The sequence below is a fragment of the Notamacropus eugenii genome, chromosome 3 (assembly GCF_028372415.1).
Source record: "Notamacropus eugenii isolate mMacEug1 chromosome 3, mMacEug1.pri_v2, whole genome shotgun sequence".
Taxonomy (NCBI): domain Eukaryota; kingdom Metazoa; phylum Chordata; class Mammalia; order Diprotodontia; family Macropodidae; genus Notamacropus; species Notamacropus eugenii.
Genome location: NC_092874.1, coordinates 334,094,083 through 334,114,923, shown reverse-complemented (window position 1 = coordinate 334,114,923; position 20,841 = coordinate 334,094,083). Strand labels below are relative to the sequence as shown.

The window sequence follows — 20,841 nt, the reverse complement described above, 5'->3', positions numbered from 1 at the left end:
TACCACCTGTCTATCCTCCAAAAAGGTAGAATAAAGAAACACCAAGAACCCACTTTGACCCCAAACCCATTAGGAATAGGATGGTAACATAAGGATAGAGTCAAAGTAGAACACTGGAGACAGACAGGACCATGCCCCCCAGGACCTATCAGAACCGGTCTGGGGATGAACCTATTACAGGAAAGGGCAAGGGACAGCTCAACCATCCATTGTTAACGCATGACTGATCCTTCACCCTCTTCCCATCCAGATCTCAGCCACAAAAACCCACTAGCTTGAAATTTGATTTGTTGGACCTTTATAGGTACATCATACTCTTTGAGTAAATGAGAGGGTTATAGTCTACACTGGCTTGAGCAACCTCAAGCGTGGGGCAAGGGTAGGGGATAGATCTCTTTGTTCAAATGACAAACCTCTATTCAAGTGACATAGCCTTATTCTAGACAAACTTTTGGAGGGAATGGCCTCTGCCATTGAATGCCAAAATGCAAGAGTAAACTTCCCTTCTTGGCATATGCTAAGAGTCTGATTAAAAAAAAAAAAAAAGCCCAGGTAGGACAGTGGGGAAGGAGAAGATGAGTACAAAGAGGTCCAGCATGTGCTATGGTGGTAGCCAGATACTTACTGAGCCCAGTCTCCTTTCCTTCCACAGCCTGGGGTAGGTCTTTCAGAGCCACTTCCTCTCCAATTCTTCGTAGTAAGGTTGCAAAGGAGGCAACTCATCCATCCCCCCACCTTCCCTTGTTTTCCCCACCCCACCCCACTCCACCCCAACACGTGACACCAGGCCTAGGACATCTTCCACATCCCAGAGAAGCAGGGGCCTGTCCCTTTAAGGAGAAAGAATCCAGTGTTGTGAAAGGCGTTTGCTGTCCAGGATGGCTTTCCAATCATCAGTCCATGAATGCAGCCTCCGGTGGGGTGGTTGCAGCTGGAGGTGTCTGTTGTGGCAGGCGGTGAAGAGGATGTGCTCCCAGTTGGGGTTTGGCTCAGCTCCTGGAGATGAAGGGACGAAGAAGGAGCTTTGAGAGCCACTCCATCCCCCAATACACTCTAGCCATTTCACTGATCTTTCCACCAAGCAACAGTCTGTAGCATTCGACTATATACAGCTGTTTACTGCTCTCTTGTTTGGAGAAACTTAAGATATAAGAGCTGGATTCCCTTTAGGAATCATCTGGGTCAGGGGTTCTTAATCGGAGGTTTTAACCCCCTTGGAAACCAGGGAATGTATTTTGGAGGGCCTATGAACATGGGTGGGGGAGGGTGAAAGTTCATCTTTATTTTTATTAACCTCTAATTGAAATTTAGTGTATCCTTCAGTTATTTCAAAACATTATTCTGAGAAGGGGTCTGTAGGTTTCACCAGGCTGTGGCACAAATACGATTAGGAACCCCTCATCTAGGTCAACCCTACTGATTTTTCAGATGAATAAACTAAGGCCTAGAAGGTTTAAATGATTGGCTCAGGGATACCCAATGACTGGGCTATTACTAAAGCCTAAGTCTCCTCACAACCAGCTCAGTTTTCTTTCTATTAGCCTATGCAGGATTTAAGCACTGTCTCCCCAGTAAGATTACAGTTCACAGAATTTAGGGCCAAAATTGGACATGCAATCTGACCTCCCATTTTACAAGGGAGGAAACTAAGGTGACGTGCCCAAGTTCAAAAGACTGAGCCTGGACATGAACCTTGGTCTCTTAAATCCAGATTGAATACCTGGCATCCCACTATGCATATACAGTAAAGGATAAGAATCATATCTTATTTACTGACACAATGCTGGGCAGACAGGAAGCACTAGGAGGGAGGGAAACCCTATGTAAAAGGAAAAAGATAGGAAGCAGGTCTTTTGGAATAAGTACTGGTTCCTGAACCAAAAATGTTCTCTCTCTCCTCCAGATGTCCTTTACCTGTTATATCTGGTCGGTCATCTATAAGGAGGTCTCCAGAGACCACAGTCTTATCCCGTGTGAGTACAATTTGCTCCAGAAACTCCTGGCCAAAATGTTTCTCTACCCAGGCATACTAGAAAATAAACAGGAAGAAATGAGAGGCCCATTAGCACCCCTATTTCAATTACTGAAGCCAAGTAAGTCCCAGGGCACAGCAAAGTCATTTGTGATAACATGCAGTGGGATACGAACACCAGAACCCGGGCAGCAATGTTAGCGTAAAATCAGCTTTTCCTGACACTGGACCCCCAGCATCTGGAAGTCAATCACTATACGGAGTGGGAAGGAATCCTCCCTTTTTCCATCCATGAAGCTGTAAGTAATGTATCATGGGAATTCCCAAAGCAAGTACTACAGCTAACTCATCCTGGTTCATGTGTGTGCTGAGGTCCCTTCAGCCCAGTAGCCAAAATAAAGGTGGTGAGCCAAAACCCAACAACTTGAGGAAAAGGTAAGTGTTACTGCAACCTTGACTCTCTCTCTCAGAGACCCAGGATCTATATCTTACCTTCTCATTAGGACAGTACTCATATTTCTTGATAGGACTTGTGCAGATGAACACATCTGTGCTATAGATAGAAGGAGACAAGAGAAGAAAAACTTCTAAGCCATTCCTATAGCCATGATTAGCCTTTCCTGTTACTCTTTTTTCTCACTGCTGCTGGGAAATGGCTTATTCCTGCCTCTTTTTAGTATTTAAAGAACTTCACAATCTGATTCCAATTTATTCTTCCAGAATAATTTCCTATTATTCCCTCTCATATCCTCTACCTTACCTTCCAGCCAAATTGACCTACTCACTCACAAGTGTACCATCTGTGCCCCATGCCCAGGATGCCCTCCCTATTCATTGCAACCTCTTGAAATTACTAGCTGCCTTTAAGGTTCAGCTCAAGTGAACATCTTTTATGATTAAAGCCATTTGGCAAATGAAAAGAGATTATGTAGTTGATACCCACAGCAAAGATCCAATCAATATTTTAGCAACTGCAATCCAAGCTGGAAAAAAAAAAGCACCCAACAAATATGTATGAAGGAACCCTAGATGTTTTCCAAAACTACTGAAATGGAACAAAACTATAACGTTCAAAAAAAAAAAACACTACCGCATTAGAATATTCTCCAGATGTGAGATTGGGAAAAATCCTCCCAAATGAAATCAATATTACATTCAGTTAGAATTCTTGCCTTGAAAGTAAAAATGGTATGCTACTGAGGAAAAGAAAAGAAAATCAAGAGAAGGCAGAGAAGACCCCAGAAGCTCTCACAAACCAGTCAGCAGGAGGAAAGCAGAGATGCAGAGGAGGAAGTGCAAGAAGTGGTAGTATAAGCAGAAGGATAAACTTACTTTTCTAAGCGGGCCATCTCTTTCACAGCTTCCACAGCCCCTGGAAGAGGTTCAAGTTCAATAAAGAAATTCTTTGACTCCCAAATGCTGATGGCTTTCTCCTGAGAGGGAAAGATAAGCCAGTTATAGCTCAAGGCCCCCTGCTCCTCTGTTTCCCACACTGCAATATCCTTGAAAATAAGACTCCTGAGTCTCCATCTGCCAGGAGGTCAAGATGACATAGACAGGTTCCCAGCTCTTCCATTCAGAGAAGTCATAGTATTTAGGCTTAGGTGTCAGGCTGATGTTTATATTGGTTCTGAGGATCCTTCTAGGGAGGAATCATATTCCTGGCAGGGTCCCAGGTGGACAAGCCAGGAGGGATAGGTAGAACAGGTTTGGCACTGCGGGGTTGGGCTTCAAAGACTCTCAAAGGTGCAAAATCAAGGATCCACAGCAATCTAGCGGTAAGGCTGGAACTACAACCATGTCCCCAGGGTTCTTTTCACTATGTCAGGTTGATCATTTGTTGCAGACAGAAACGATATGCTCCAAGTGAAACCTGCCAGAACAATGTGCCCCCACTATAATGATAGAGCAGAATCATAAAGCCTGGTCTTAAGTATCTCTTGGTGTTCTACTCATTCTGGTCTTTCAAACACGTACAGAAAGTCTTTGCAAATTTACCTCTTCTAAACCATAGTGGTATGGCATGAAGAATATTAGATTTGATGTAAAGGAGCATGGGTTCATATCCCAGCTCTGCCACTTACTATGACTTCCGGCAAGCCACATTGCCTCTCTTAGGTCTAATTTGTAGAATGAAGGGGGGTAGACTAAATGGCTGCTTTTGGTCCCTTCCAACTGAAAATCTATGATCCTGTGGTCATAAGAACCCAACTCTCATTGCCATCAAAAGCTTCTGCTTTCCCCTCTATACAGTTGTCACCTGTCTCTATGTTACTTGGTAAGGATGAGGTACAAACTCTTAGATCTAAAAGCTAGGAATAAAAACCTTTGAAGTAACAAGCTCCAGATGCCTAGTTCTAGAAGGGGAAAGTCACAGTTCACTAGGTATAAGAATGGTCGTAGCCTGTTCTTTGCCTTTTCCCTTACCTCAACCCTGCTGTGTCCTCAATGTCCTAGGACACTCATCTTTTCCTATCACTAAGCAAAATCTTTTCTCAGAAAAAATACCTGATAAACTCACTCCCTCCTTCAGGATCCCATTGCTTCAGGAATTTGTAATCTCATCAGTGTGGGCATTTCCTCCATGCAAATCTTAATACCTCTATAACTAATCTTTCAGAGTTACGCTGTAACCAAAAGGTGCATCCCATGGCCAAAGACATGATGACAAAGACTTAAGTAAACTAATTCTTATACAAAAAATGACTACCATTTTCCCCCCTAACTCATTACCTTGCCTTTCGACAGGTTCCTTTCCTACTGCCCACAAACAAGTCCAGGTTTCCCCCAACATTAAAAAACCTTCACTTGACCTAATCATCTCCTCAAGCTATCATGCTCTCTTTCTCTTTCCTTTCTCAGTCAAATTCTTAATAAAAACTTTCTACACTAGTTGCTTCGACTTTTTCTCCTCTCATTCAGTTTTCAACCCCTTGTAATCTGGTTTTTATCACTCAACTGAAACTGCTTTTTCTAAAGTTACAATACTCTCTGTTCTTTGCATCTTACTTATTTTGCTTACATGCAGCTTTTTTCTATATAGCTCTCTTTTTAAAGTTATCTTTTTAAAACAACATTTTTGTTAAATTTTGAGTTCCAAGTTGTCTCCTTCCCTCCCTTCCAACTTCGAATTACAAAAGGCCAACATGTGGGGTGTGCACGTGCATGTGTATGTGTAACCATACAATACATACTTTCACATATCAGTTCTTTCTCTGGAGGTGGATAACATTTTCCTTCATAAGTCCTTCATAGTTGATATGAATGACCATATTACTCAGAATAGCTTAGCCATTCACAGCTACTCTTTGAACAATATTGCTGTTACTGTATACCAAGTTTTTTAGTTTCTGTTCATTTTACTCCGTATTATTTCATACAAGACTTCATGTTTTTCTAAAACCAACCTGCTTGTCATTTCTCACTGCACAGTAGTAATCCATTATTATCATGTACTACATTCAGCCATTCCCCAGTTGAAGGGCATCCCCTCACTTCCCAGTTCTTTGCCACCACAAAGAGAGCTGCTGTAAAAACATTAAAATACATAGGTTCTTTTTCTTTCCCCCAATTACCATGGGAAACAAACCAAATCATGGTCTGGGTCAGATGGTATACACAGTTTTATAACTCTTTGGGCATAATTCCAAACTGCTCTCTAAAATGGTTGGATCACTTCATAATTCCACCCACAGTGCATCAGTGTCCTGATTTTTCCACATCCCCTCTAATACTTGTCATTTTCCTCTTTTACTATTTTAGCCAGTCTGATAGCTGTGAGATGGTACCTCAGGATTGTTTTAATTTGCATTTCTCTGATCAATAATGGTCTGAAGCATTTACTGAAATAACTATTATATTGCTTTGTTTTCTTCTTCCAAAAACTGCCTGTTGTATCCTTTGACCATTTATCAATTGGAGAATGACTCATAGCCTTCTAAATTTGACTCAGTTCTCTATATATTTAAGACATGAGGCCTTTATCCAACAAACTATAATTTTTTTTCTCAATTTTCTGCTTTCCTTCTGATCTTTACTATATTGGTTTTATTTGTACAAAACCTTTTTAACTTAATGTAATCAAAATTATCCATTTTGCACCCCTCAATACTCTGTCTCATTTATTCATATTCTTCTCTTAGCCATAAATCTGATAGGCAATATTTTCCATGTTCTTTTAACTTATTTATGATATCTCTCTTTATGCAAGGGGATTTGTTCATGACGTTTGGACTCAGTCAAAGGGCTGTACTGGAGGACCTAGAGGGCCAGATGTAGCCTCAAGGCCACAGGTTCCCCACCTCTGGCTAGATCATGTATCTATTTTGACCTTATCTTGACAAATGATGTAAGATATTTGTCTATACCTAGTTTCTGCCAGACTGCTTTCCAGTTTTCCCAACAATTTTTTAAACAAATAATGAGTTCTTATCCCAAAAACTTAGATCTTTGTGTTTAACAAACATGAGGTTACTATAGTCATTTACCACTGTGTATTGTATACCTACTCTATTCCACTGATCTACCATTCTATTTCTTAGTCAGTAGAAGATAGTTTTGATAATCGTCACCTTATAATACAGTTTAAGATCTGGTATTGCTAGACTTCCTTTACATTTTTTAAATTAATTCCTTTTATATTCTTGATTTTTTGTTCTTCCAAATTAATTTTATTATTTTATTATATTTTCTATTATTATTTATTATTTTATTACCATACTGATGGTAGTTTAATTGGGATGGCACTGAATAAATACATAAGTTTAGGTGGAATTGTTATTTTTATTATATTGGCTCAGCCCACCCATGAACAATTATACTTCTCCAATTATTTAAATCTGACTTTATTTATATAAAAAGCATCTTATAATTATATTCATATGATTCCTGGGTTTGTCTTAGCAGGTATACTCCTAAGTATTTTATATTGTTTACAATCTTTTACATAAATTATTTCTTAATATCTCTTCTTTCAGGGTTTTGTCAGCAATGTATAGAAATGCTGATGACATTTTCTGTGTATTTCAAATTTAACAGAGTAGTTCCAATGCTGCCCTGTCTGAATCCTTCCCCCAAAATTTCCATGTTCTCCTGTGTTCATTTATTTAATGACTCTTTAATACTCCTTTCCTCCCAACTTTTTTAGTATCACTGTCACTATTCCCAAACCTCCACAATACAATACTTTCTCCTTGCCAGAAAATTTTGCTCACCATTATAACAAATAGGTGTTCATCCATTACCTATGTTTGAAAATATATATCTGATTCTGTACCTCTAAGCCATCACCTCTCTGCCAAGAGAAGGAAAGGATGAATTGTCATCAATCTACTGAAGTTGTCATTGGTTACTGCAGTGAGCAGAGTTTTTAAGTCTTTCACAGTTGTTTTTCTTTACAATGTTTTAGTCACTGAATAAGCTGTTCTCCCAGTTCCACTGATTTCACCCTGTATCAGTTCACACCTTGAGTTCATCACCCCATTGTCAGGAGGTAAGTAATTTGTGTTATCTTCCCATCTTCAGTCCTCTGGAATCTTAGTTAGCCAATTCATTGGTCAGAATTCTTATGGGTTTTAAAGTTGTTTTTTTTACAGTATTGTTGTTACTAACAAAAATTCTTCTCCTGGTCATTTCACTTCACTCCACATCAGTTTGTACAAGGCTTCCCAGGTTTCTCTGAAACTGTTCCTTTTATTTTTTGCTACACAATAATGCGAAAATCATATACAATAATTTGTTCAACCATTTTCTAATTGATGGCCTCTCCCTTTGTTTCCAGTTCTTTGATGTAACAAACAAACAAAAAGAGTTGTCTAAATATTTTTGTCCATATGGGTCCTTTTCTTCTTTCTTTGACCTCTATAGAATACAGGTCTAGTAATGGTATCGCAGGGTCAAAGAATATGGACAATTTAGTGACTTTAAGGATATAGTTCCAAATTGCTTTCAAGGATGGCTCTACCAATTCACAGTTCCATCAACAATAGTGCTTATTTGTGTGTTAGTATTCCTGTAGCCCCTCCAATGATTGTAATGTTTTGTCATTTTTACCAACCTGACAGGTATACAGTGGAACTTCAGGGTTGTTTTAATTTGCATTTTTCTAATTATTAGTTATTTGGGACATTTTTAATATAAGCTTGATTTCTTCCTTTGAGAACTGCCTATTCCATTTATTTTGACCATTTACCTATTGGGGAATGGCTGTCTTTCTTATACTTCTGAATCGGTTTCTTAAATATCTTGGATACAAGATCTTTATCAGAGAGAATTGCTATAAAGACTTTTTTTCCCAGCTAACTGATTTCTAATTTTTAACTAATTGATTTTGTTTGTACAGAACATTTTTCATTTGTATAATGAAAATTGCCTATTTTTCTCTTGTAAGCTTCCCTATCCATTGTTATGAAATTATTTCCTTTCCTGTTCCTCTTATTTGTGAAGTGAACTTATATCTAGCTCATATATCTATCATTTGTTAGAAGTTTATTGCAGTAGATGATTTAAATCTAACTTCTACAAGGTAAAATTCCATTTTCTCAGCAGTTTTTGTTGAATAGTAAATCTTTACCCCAATAGTTGTGTCTATGGGTTTAATGAACACTATGATACTAGGTCAATGAAGAGCTCTTTAATTATTTAAATCTGTTCTTACTTCCATAAAGTGTTTTGTAGCTATAGCTACATGCATTTCCTGTGCGTGTCACAGTATGTGAACTCCCAGTTATTTTATATGTTTTGTAATTATTCTGAGAGAATTTCTTTTTCTATCTCTTCTCATTGAATTTTGATGGTGATACATACAAAGGATTTGTTGGTTTATTTTATAATAAATTATTATAAAATGCAAGCTCCTTGAAAGCCTAGATTATTTCATTCATAGTATTTATATCCCTAGTACCTAACAAAATGCCTAGCACATAGAAGGCAATTAATAAATACTTGGTAATTTATCGATAAAAGATGCTTATTAATTGATGACAGCCTGCTAATTTATGCTGAAGTTATTATTTCATTTAATTTTAGTTGACTCTCTAGGGCTCTTTATTATGTTATCAACAAAAAACAGTAAGTCTGTCTATGCCCCTTTACTCAATTTCTTTTCCTTATCTAATACCTTGTAGGTAGTATTTCTAGAAGTATATCAAATAATAATTCTTACAATGGACAGCTTTGCTTTAGCTTTGGTCTTATTGGAAAGACTTCTAGCCTTTACATATAATGCTAGATCTTAATTTTACCTCCTTACTATTTACTCTCTTAAGTATCAGTCTTTTTATTCATGTTTTTCAATATTTTTAACAGAAAGAGGTACTGTATTAAGTCAGTCTTTTTATTCATGTTTTTCAATATTTTTAACAGAAAGAGGTAATGCATTTTGCAAAAAGACTTTCCTGCATCATAATTATTTTATTGTATTTATTATTAATATGATCTATCATGTTTACAGTTTTCCTAACATTGAATCAATCCTATATTCCTGGCAAATATCAACCTGATCATGGTATATAATCTTTTAAATAAGTTGATGTAGCCTCTTTGCTAATATGTTATTCAATAATTGATGTCAACATTCAATACAAGTATTGGTATGTAACATTCTTTGTTTATCTTTTTTTAAACTATTAATCATTAAATATTTACTACACAGAAATCACAATAGAAATGTGTGAGACTGCCCATAAACTTCAGTCATACTCTCACAAATTATACTGTGTCAGTGGGGAAGAATGGAGAAATACTTATAGAAACCCATCAAGGAGGTAGATATTCGGGGAAATTCATGTTGCTGGGTCTGCTTTATCTTTCTTTAGTTTAGGTATCAGGTCCATAGACAGAAATTGGTAGGATATTTCCTTTCCATATTTTTGCAAAGAATTTATATAATATTGGAATTAATTGTTCTTTGAATATTGAATTCACTTACAAATTTACATGCTCTTTGATTTTTTTTTCTTTGGAAATTCCATTATGGCTTGTTCAATTTCTTTTTATTAAACTATATTATTTAAGTTCTTGATTTCTTGTTATGATCATCTAGACATATAATTTTCTTAAATATTCATCCATTTATGGTATCAGTTTTGTTGACCTATTATTATGCAAAATAGCCACTAATAAGTTGCTCTATTTCCTACTCATTTGTTGTGAATTATTTTTAGTTTTTATATTGCCAAGTGAGTCTTTCTTTTTTACATTACATTAGCTAACAGTTTATCTTTAATGTATTTTTTTAAAAGGCTCCTAGTTTTATTTACCATTTCAATGGTTTTAAAACTTTTAGTTCCTCACTGTGTGTCACAGTCTTCTGTGTAAAAATAGCCCAAATCTGTTTTCCAAGGATCAATTTTGCCATCCTGTGATAAATCTTTTTTTGGATACAGCTACCTATGAAACAAAGAAAAAATTGTATATGGCCATCAGCCCCATGTATCCCCCTAATACTTCTGCAGTCATTGAGGCTGAGAAATGTGGAGAAAAGAGCAAAGGGAATTATGAATCACAAAGTTTTTAGACCATCAAGAAATTTTATTTGACTGTTGGTACTATGAATGTGAGATCTTTGTCCAATGACGAACAACAGGATATACTGCTGAAGAAGCTAAATAGTATCAACCTTGTCATTCTTGCTATAAATAAAACCAAAAGAAGGAAATTGTAGCTAAATACAAAGATGGCTGGCTCCAAGGTATTTAGAGGTAAAGAAGAGGGGCAAAGAAAGGAAGTGGTAGCGTAGGTTTTATTGTAGACCCAAAAGCTATAATAAATACCATTTCATTGGATATTTGATAAAGTTATTTCATGGGATATTACAGAACTGAAGATAAGTATTTGCAAAAAAGACCTCCATGGGAAAAAAAAATTGCAATTTACATACCAGCATGAGCTGATAAGGATTAAATGGTGGAGAAATTCTACTAAAAATTGCTTACACTACATAGACTACTCTGATACTTGGTAACTTCGATGCAAAAATGGGAAAATGTAAAGTTAGGGAAAAATACATGGGAAAGGATGGTTCAAGAGAAAGAAATGAGAGAAGTCAAAGACATAAAGAAGTCCTATGCCTTTAACATCATGAATACTGGTCTTCAAAAAGACAAATGGGAGGTGCTGGACTTGGCAAGCACAAAATGAGAGCATAAAGATTGAAAACTGACATTTTAAAGGATGGGAAAAGATTTATAAATAAGTTATCACTGAATCAGTGGCTTGTGTACAGTCATTTTCAGAGCTGACAAGAAGAAAAAAATTCTAATAAAAAAAGAGATGGAGTAAAAAAAGATTTAACTTGGACTTATTTAAACAAGTGATTAAAAAATGGAAAAGGAGACACGGACAATGGAAAAGACACTGATACCAATTATAATAATTTCATCCAGCAGTTAAACTGATGTAAATTAGAAAGACTGTAAATGTAATTTACATGTAAATTTACATGTAAATGTAAATTACAAAGAAACCTAAAGAGCTTGCACACCTTAGTCAGCAAACATTATTTGTCAAAAGAGAGATAGTGGTCAAAGATAATACTATGTTAGAAAATAAGCTGGTCTGTAAAAATCATTATAATGATAGAGTACAAATTATAAGCAGTATCATACCTTATAAAGCAGAGAGATACAATGGAAGAAAAGTCCAGTTTAAAGAAAGTTTGACAAAAATGTCCAACCAAGCAAAGTAATTCAAAGGATATTCAAGGATGAAAATGGAAGAGAACCACAGAAAGAAGAAAAATGGAAAAGATTTGCAAGAACCATTTCAACCAATTTTTTGTTCACCAAGAAAATGGAATCATCGCACTTAGACATGAACATCACTGTTCCTAAAGTGCTTACAAAGGAAGCAGAAATGGCACTAAAAGAACAGAAGAAGGGAAAAGCAGACAGATTGTATCCGATATGCAGAGAGGAGCTTATGGTTGGGAATACATAATTGTGAGGGCGCTGTAATACTAATAAGGAAGGAATCTGGAGGAGAGTAAGCTATAAAAGGTATAGAACAAACACAAACCTTGTTAATGCCCCTAAAGAGATGTCTGAGAAAACAATAACTATCAACCAATATGCCTACTCTCTTGTCAGATCATCTATAAATGAACTGAGGGCATCTTCAATGGGAGTATTAGTAGAGAATAAGCAGGCTTTCACAAGTCATATTGAACAATGGTCCACATGTTTATCATTTTACCACTGACTGAAAGATGCAGAGAAGGCAAAATTCCATTGTGTTTATTGTTTGTTGATTTCAACAACAAGGAACATCCAACTTGCCAGGACAAAAACACTAACAGCCTCTTTCACAACCTGTCCTCTATCACTGAGCAAAATCATTTAGGAGTCCTCAGAAGGTATAATCCGCTTCTAATAAAAATCAGGTGAGGCATAAAACAGCAATGTTTGCTCATCAAAACTATTTGCCAGAGTGATAGGGGAGACCCAGGTAGTAGAAAGATTTCCTGTGGGTTGAAAGTCCTCTAGAAGCTCCTTTTTGCAGATGACATTATACTGATTGCATCAAGTCCCAGATGCTGAAAAACCTCCTGAAAAGGATCTATAGTCACTCAACAGAGCTTGGTAAGTCCATCCACATGAGAAAGACCAAATAGAGGAAGAATATCTGTTGCCCAGATTTCAATAAGCATCTGCATGGAACCTTTGTTCAACAATATATTCATCTGGGATAGTACAAATGGACAAAGAGGTGGGCCCACAGCTGAAGAGGAAAAAGGGCTGGATGGCTTTGGAGAAACTGCAGAGCTCTCTTACTGACCCTCAAGATCTCCATAACTGCAAAGGCCTATCTTTTCAACACAAATATTTTACTGTTAGACTTAGTACATACAACTTCATTTAAAGAACTACAGATAAGCATCACACAGAGGGCAATGAAAACTTACACGGTGAGTCTGAGCAGGTTGCAACATATAACCAACAAGAAACTCTGAAAAGCAGAAGGATGTAATCAAGAAACAGTATGAAAGAAAGAGAAGATGGGCTGGACACGTGACAAGAGGAATCACAGGTAGACAGAATGTTCCACTGGTACCCCTTGATGTCCAGAGGATACAAGGAAGGCCTCTAGCATGTTGGATGGACCCTCTGTGATTAAACTTTAGAGAGGACACACATGCAGGGCTGGGTTGAACTAGGAGGCTTTGGAGGGGGAACTCTCAAATTAATGAGATCAAATATACACTTCAGTACTGAGTGAATCTTTATGTTTCAAGAATTCAATGTATTTTGATTCTGCTTTCTCCTGCCCATTCTCCCCTCACCTGTTATGGGTCCATGCCATTCGCATTCACCACCACAGTTTTTAAATTTTGTATCAACCTATCCTCTCATAATTTTTTCTTCTTGTCTTATGAAGAAGGCAGTAGAAAAAAGCAAAAAAAACCAAAAAACAAAAAACTGTACTCTGTAATTGAAATTATCTGCACCTACTTCACTGTCTCTCGTTTCTTCACCAAACCCAGACCCCCTGTATTTTCTTTCTCTCTTTTTAAATACCCTTTTATGATCAAGTACCTAAAGCTGAAGTTTGTTTTACTCAGGAGTATTAAACTTCCTCTTATGACCTCCTTTCCCTTCCCCTGACCCACTTATATTCCTATGGAGTACAACATTTTTGTTCGTCCTTCACTCTTGAAGAGGACCAATGATGCTGCAGGGTCATGCCCAGACCAGTGTTTGAATAGGACTTAAGTGAGGTAGAGTCGCACAAAGTTGTCAAACTCACTCTCTCTTCAGAGTCACAGAAGTTTAATGGCAAGACAAAAGTCAGGATGACTGGTAATGGCCTAGGATGCAGTGGTTGACCTTGGTGTCTTCAACGTCTGACTCTAAGCACTCCACAGCATCTGCTACCTTTGTGGTTACTGGAACAAACTATTCTCATCCACCCATTCCAGTGATTAAGCATTCACATGCTTAGGGTAGACACTCCCCTAACTCACCAATGGATTTTTGGTTCATTGGTTCCCCTCCATCTGGTTTAGCCCATCTTACTGGGGAGGACCACTGTGCATGCTACAGCTTCTTGAAGCCACAGGTGAGAGTTGAGTGCCAAGTGGACAATAAAAGGTAGATAAGCAGCCCTGAAAAGGGCTTGGCAAGCCCTCAGACCAGAGGTGCTAGTCCTCCTTGAACAGCCATACACCCTTGAATAAAATGTGTTACTACACCGAATAATTTGTGTGTGTGTGTGTGTGTGTGTGTGTGTGTGTGTTCAATCCTCCTTTAAGATGCAACTAGGTGGCACAGTGGAGACAGTACGGGCCTGGAGTTAGGAAGACCTGAGTTCACATCCACCCCTGCTGGTTATGTGATCTTGGCAAAGTCACTTAATTCGTTTGCCTCAATTTTCCTCACCTGCAAAATGGGAATAATAACAGCATCTATCTGTTGTGAGGAACAAATAATATCTGTAAAGTGCCTGGCACTTTATATAACGGTGCTATATAAATGCTTATTCCCTTCCTCTCTTTATCTGATTTTGATAAAAGTGAGGTTACAAAACGCACACTTTCCCCATCTTTTCCTTCCTGTTGGTATACACTCTTATCACATATACCATTTGTGTGACATGGCAAGTTCTTCCCACATCTTCCTAACTTCTTTCCTTTAATATTCCTTTCAGCCCCTCCCTTTTGTTTCCTCTCTTGAAACCAACAAAACAGAACAAAAGCATCCCCAGACCCTGTATTTGTTTTATTTAACTCCTTTTGTAACCCTTAAAGATATTAAGATTCTGAAGGGACACTTGTCTCTTCTCTCCATTAGAACATAAGTGTTTCATCATGGTTTAGTGACCTTTTCTAATTGCTCAAATGTATTTCTCTTTCTAGATTTCTTAATGCTTGAAAGCCCTCTAGTTTAGTAACAATACATTTTTTCCCCTTACAGGACACATTATTGCAGGGTGAACTACTCTTTATTGTCACCCTTTCCCTTTTCTCTATGAACATATTCCAAGGTTTTCTCTCCTTTTTAGTATGTGCACACAATCTTGGGTGATGCTGAATGTGGTTGGTACTTGAACTGCTTCCTTACAGGATATTTCTTCTTTGCCTTGGAAGGTCTGGCTTTTGGCCATGCTATTACATTTATCTTCAGCCTGGAGTTGCAGGAGATGAGCAGTATTATTCCCACTTTTCCTTAGGTTCTATTAAGTCCGGGCAGTTTACTTTCAGGATTTCTTGATGTATGGTGTTTAGGTGTTTTGTTTGGTTATGGTTAAAGGAGTCACTGGTGTTCAATGATGTTTAAAGTATCTCTATGAAGCCTGTTTTCCAGACAAGGTTTTTTTAACAGTAGCTACATTACATTTTCTCCTATTTGACCTTCTTCTAATATTCTCATAGAGTGAGTACTGATTGCTCCATACCTCTTAGGTAAAAGAGCCAACCTTCTGTTCTAGGCTATTTGATCTTCTTTCCATGTTTTCCCTTCAGAACTAAAATTCCCTTTTTAAAATCTCTCGCTTCATTTCCTCCAGCCCCTCTTCTGGTATTTCTGGTCAAACCAAATTTTTTTCCTCTGAGGTTCGGCTTGCAGTAGTTGTGGTATCACTTCTGCTTCAGAGTTCACCCCTTGGGCTTCTCTGCTAAAAAGCATTTCTTCACCGTCTGATGTGTCCTTCCATCTGCTTGCATTTTCTGCCTCAGATTTTAGCTTGGGCGTATGAGCTCAGACCAGCATTCTCTGGCACTATTAGATGCCGCATCTCCTTACTTGGTCCTGTTTCCTATGTAGTCCAGTATACCGATGATATAGACATAGCATAATTAGACTCCTACCTTTAACCCAATGCTTGTCTCTCTATCAATTTCTTAGCAGTTAATGACGGATTCTGGCATTGGCCATTTTGTCTCCTCCTGACGTAATTCCTAACTATATATTGGCTCTAATTCCTATTTGTGTCCTGATAGGCCCAAGGAGATATTAGAGACTGTGCTACTCTCAGACCTCTTGTATGTCCACCAGGCTCTACTTACTGTCCAGAACCCTGCACTGGTTCTGTCTCCTGCTCCAAGGACTGTATAGCTAGGCTCTGCCTCCTTGGACAGAAATCTCCATAGGCTGGTTCTGTGTCACCTTCTGTTCCTACAGGCAGTGCCAGGATCTGGCTTCAGGCCCCTAATTACTACACACTGCACTGGCCTGCAACTCTGCCTTGTCATTCAGAGTACTGGAGGTTTCCGAGAGGTTTGAAGGAACTTGTGCGGCTTCACTGGCACTCCTCCCCCTTCATCCTCCAGCTTCTGATTCATTTCTCAGCGTTTGCACTGGCTTTCCTCAAGCAGCCCCTCTCTCTGCCTCTGAAAGCTTCTGAATGAACTCGTACTTGTGTCAGTGACTTCGACACCCCTTTCCCCACCTTAGTAGGCTTTGGAGCATTTTTTTGGTACAGTTCTGGACAGGATGGAAGAGGAATTTTCCAGTTTCTTTATCTTTGCTTTTTCTGGGGTCCTCTTCAGATATTTGCTGGGGCTTATGTGAGAGAGAGGATCTTCAGAGTGCTAGGTCTAGCTTCAAGACAATCTGAGTTAAAATCCTGCCTCAAATATTTATTAGCGATGTGACTCTGGGCAAGTCACTTCAACTCTGTCTGTCATGGTTTTCTCAACTGTAAAATGGAGATAATAATTTTATCACAAGGATACACAAGGTTAGAATCAAATGAGATATTTATAAAGTGCTTAACACGGTGTCTAGCACATAGTAGTAACTCAGTAAATGTATACTTCCTTTCCTTTCTATCTTAACTACAAGCTATTCTCTTAATTAACAAATCTAATGGCCTTTTTTTCACTCCTCACTCTGCTAGATCCCTCTACTGCATTTGATAATGGGGACTACTGCATGAGTCATTAACGTGATTTCCTGGTCTCCTACCTCCCCTCTCCAATCAATCTTTCAGCCATCTGTCAAAACTGTCTGAAGTCTGAGAAAACTATCTTCTTGTTCAAAAACGTCTCAATGGCAGCCCTAACTGCAAGATGAGATAGGAATGCCTCTGTTTGGCAGGTTTGCTGTTCTCCACTTCTGTCTCTGTGCCTCTGCGAAAACTGTCCCCCAAACCTGAAATACACACAAAGTCTTCTCTCTTCTGTCTCTTACAACCCCTGGCTTCTATCAAAGCTCAACACAAGCATGACCCACTGACAGGGTACGAGTCCAAGCCGAGGCCTTTGTCTCTCAGCCCAAAAGAGTTTTGGTCCCATTTGTCTAAAGGGCCCTTGAAAACCTCACCTCAAAAGCTCTCTGGATTCACCTTATTTGATGTAGCATTCTCTTGAGGTCTACATCACCATGCCCAGATACTCCCCACCCCTGATCCTAACAAAATCCTGTTGTCTGGGCTACAGGACATTCCCATCAAGATCCTCCCTAGATTTTACATTGCAGGCAGACATCCCCTGTCAAGACCATCCCTGCAGCCCCAGGATCCTGGGCACTTTGATTCCTCCCTCAGTATATAAGATTCTTCTTGTTCCCATGAAGGAGCTCAATTTCAATCTAACTCAGATTCAATCTAGCTCAGACTGTATCTGGCCAGCTTGTTAATACAAATGTGACAAATGCTTAGGCTCCTTAAGAGCCAACCCAATATGGAGAATCTTTATTAAAGTTTGTTTTACTTTGGCTGAAAGAAGGCTTTAGTCTAATTCATTCAGCAAGTCTCAGAGTGTCAGTATTTTGGGGTCCCAAGTGCCCCGCACCTCAACACCACCACACAGCCATTCCCTGATGCCCACAGGAGTTACTGCCTTTCTTGTCCCTGCCTGATAGTATCTGGTATGTACTTTGCATATATTTTGTATTTACTTAGATTTCTACATGGTTTTTTTCTGGTAGTTTTTCCCAATAGAATTTTAGCTTCTTGAGAGCAGGAATTATTACATATCCATCGGTAAATTTTTGCATTTCCCCAGTAAGTTAGGTGGGAAAAGTATTCTGGGAATCAGAAAGAACCAGGCGAATACCACTGAAATTCCATCAGCATATAGTCTGCCATGCACATGACCCATCCTGAAGTAATCAACTATAGGTAGAAATAATTACTTCTCTGAAGTTCCCAAGCTCCCAGGGAATCAGTATTGAACTGTTAGGGATCACCTACCAACTCCTTTCTGTGGTTTTCTTCTTCACTGTTTCTCCATCACAAAGTACTTTGTGCAAATCTATTTATCTCAACTTGCTTGAGTCTGCCCATCTATAGAATGAGTACCATCTTTTTAATTTCTAAACAGGATTAAATGAATCACATGTTCAGTGTAATACTATTTTGTGTTCCGTGATCTGTCTGTATGTGACCTTGAATGATATTCACAAAAAATAACATTCCTTGTGAAAAACACCAGATTATGTTTGTGTACTCATTCAATTTTAACCACAGCTAAACATTTCTCTTTCCCCAGCTTAAGCTGTCTTAATAGTACTAGTTCTATACTGTGGCACTAAAATGGTCTCAAAGTTATAAAATGTCATAGGGAGACAGAGACCCATCCCTTACAATAAAGAATTTTTTAAAAAAAAGTTTACTCCTTCATTTTATAGAGTAAGAAAATGAGGCCCAGAGCAGGGGAAGTGACTTGTCAAAAGATAAAGTAGGTACTAAGTAAGTAGCAGAGCTGCATGTAGAGATAAGAACTAGACTGGAAATCAGCAAACTAAAGCCCAAGGGACTCTTTTTGTATGCTTGCTTTTACATTTTAAAAACAATGAAATTTTATTTTAAAAAAGAAAAACCATTCCTAACTCTGGCTACCTCTCCCAGTTGGCCCCAGAGACAGACAATAGTACAATTAATAGCCCAACCCAAAGAAGAGTCATTAATGATTTGTCATTAGCCAAAGTGGAAGGAGGTCTCTGGTAGAAAGACCTAAGAATTTGTGCAGGTTCCTGTGCCATTTAATGTTTCTATTAATGAACTGGATAGTCATTGATGACATAGTCCTTAAATCTACAGATGGCACAAAGCTGGGTGAAAGAGCTAATACACCAAATACAAGAGTCCAATACAAGTTCTTCATAGGCTAAGGACACCAGGCTGAACCTAATCATATGAAATGTAATAGCAATAAACGGAAAGCCTTCATGCTGATCTAAAACCTACTTCATAAATACAGGAGATGGAACAGGTATGGCTAGAAAGAAGTTCATCAGAAAAAACATCTGGGTTCTGGTGGACTACATGCTCAATAGGAGACAAGTGTGTAACATGGCAGTCAAAAAAGCTAATTCGATCCTAATTTCAGGTCTAAACTTGTGATTTCACCCATGTGGGTTACTCTCAATGTAGAAGTTTCCTCCACTGGTACAGATCAGCAACCTGTCTGTAACTTAAAGTCTTAGAGAACCTGCTGCGGCACTGAGAAGCGAAGCCATTTGTTCATGGCTGGATAGCTGGTATTTGTCAGAAGCAAGGCTTGAATGAGATCTTCCTAATTCCCAGGCAAACCTGTCCTGTCATTAAGCAACGATCCACTCCATTGCAATCTTAGGTTGCCTTCAAAGGGTCACAGAGTCTAGATTAGGGGTGCCCTTTGACTGAATCCAAACTTCACAGAATAAATACCCTCAAAAAAAGGATTTGCTCTGCTTAACTTGGACTCAAAGGGCCCCACTTGAGGGTCTGGAGGCCGAAGCCTCCCCATCCCCAGTCTAGGTGTTTCCAGTCCTTTAGACTACATCTGGAACATTATTTTCAGTTCTGGCCATCACACTTCTAGGAAGGGCAAGGCTTGGCTGCTGAATATCCAGAAGAGGGCCAAAAGGGTCACTGAGATCATAACTACTGGTTGAAGGAACCAGGAATGCTTAGCTGGGGGAAATGATAGCTGTCTTCAAGAATCTGAAGGGCAGACAAATGGAAGAAGGATTAGATTTAAACAAAAGGACCAAACTAGGAGAAATGGGTAGAATCTGGAAGGAAAAAAGGTAGATTTGGGCTAGCTCTAAGGAAAAGTTCCAAACAAGGAGAGCCGTCCAAAAGTATATTGGATTATCTCAAGAAGCAGCGTGGGTTCCCCTTCGCGAGAGGTCTTTAAACAAAGGCTGGATGGCCACTGTTCAGGTAGATTATAGTGAAAAATTACTGTTTAACGTAGATTGGGCTGGCTGAATCCCAACTTCATGGAGCTCCATCAAGTTTGGATTCAGTTCAAGGGGTGGCACTTGAGGACCCCACGTGGCCTCGAGGCTGCGGTTCCCGACCTCCGTAAGTAAAACTTTTGCAAACGTTAAAGCCAGTAAGTGTCCATCACCACGGTTAAGAGTTAGAACTGACCCCTTCCTCCAGAGACTCCTGGTGTCAGGACCGAGCCCTCCCCGCCCCGGACGGCAGGGTCACTCACACTCAGCTCGGCTCTCAGCTGTCCATACTGCTCCGAAACCCAGAAGCCTCTCCGGTCCTCCAGAGCGATGTACGGCTTGTCCGGGTACCTGGCCCTGAACTTCTTCAGGAAGCCGCCCTCGAAGTCGGCCAGCACCCCGTCCATGTCCACGAGCACCCGAAGGGGCCTGTCCCGCGCCGGGCCGCCGGCCGAGGAGGACCGGACCAGGGCCCGGGGGCTCCCGCAGGTGCCCCAGCCCTGGGCCCGGCCGAGCGACCACCCGAGCCGAATCATGGCCCCCCGGAGATGCCGCAGCGCCCCCGCTCAGCAGCATAAGCCCCCCGGCCGGCCGGCAGCTCGGGGGCCCGGGGCCCGGGCGCCAAGGGGAAGGGCCTCTCCTCCTCCTCCCGGCTTCTCGCGCCTTTCTCCTTCTTCCCCTTTTCCTCTCTTAGCTGCCCCTCCCTTCCTGGGCCCACTCCAGTGCATGATCCCCGCTGGGAGCGCCGGGGAGCCGCCGCGGCCGCCG

General features: G+C 39.6%; 1 protein-coding gene across 1 annotated transcript; it reads right to left on the bottom strand.

Moving 5' to 3' along the window:
* Positions 1-275: 275 nt before the first annotated feature.
* Positions 276-20,730, bottom strand: NT5M (5',3'-nucleotidase, mitochondrial). Its single transcript, XM_072597069.1, has 5 exons — positions 20,337-20,730; positions 3,305-3,405; positions 2,465-2,525; positions 1,915-2,029; positions 276-996 (listed from the first exon to the last, which is right to left on the bottom strand). The coding sequence occupies exons 1-5, from the start codon at positions 20,607-20,609 to the stop codon at positions 833-835; spliced, it is 714 nt and encodes a 237-aa protein (XP_072453170.1). The 5' UTR covers positions 20,610-20,730; the 3' UTR covers positions 276-832.
* Positions 20,731-20,841: the final 111 nt, after the last annotated feature.

What these genes read in the sequence shown, in the direction of transcription:
- NT5M (XM_072597069.1), bottom strand. Translation starts at nt 20,609, where the DNA reads ATGATTCGGCTCGGGTGGTCGCTCGGCCGGGCCCAGGGCTGGGGCACC. An exon ending in GAGATGGCCCGCTTAGAAAA is followed by an intron (nt 2,526 to 3,304) that starts GTAAGTTTATCC and finishes TTCTATCTATAG; the next exon opens with CACAGATGTGTTCATCTGCA. An exon ending in AGTACTGTCCTAATGAGAAG is followed by an intron (nt 2,030 to 2,464) that starts GTAAGATATAGA and finishes TTTATTTTCTAG; the next exon opens with TATGCCTGGGTAGAGAAACA.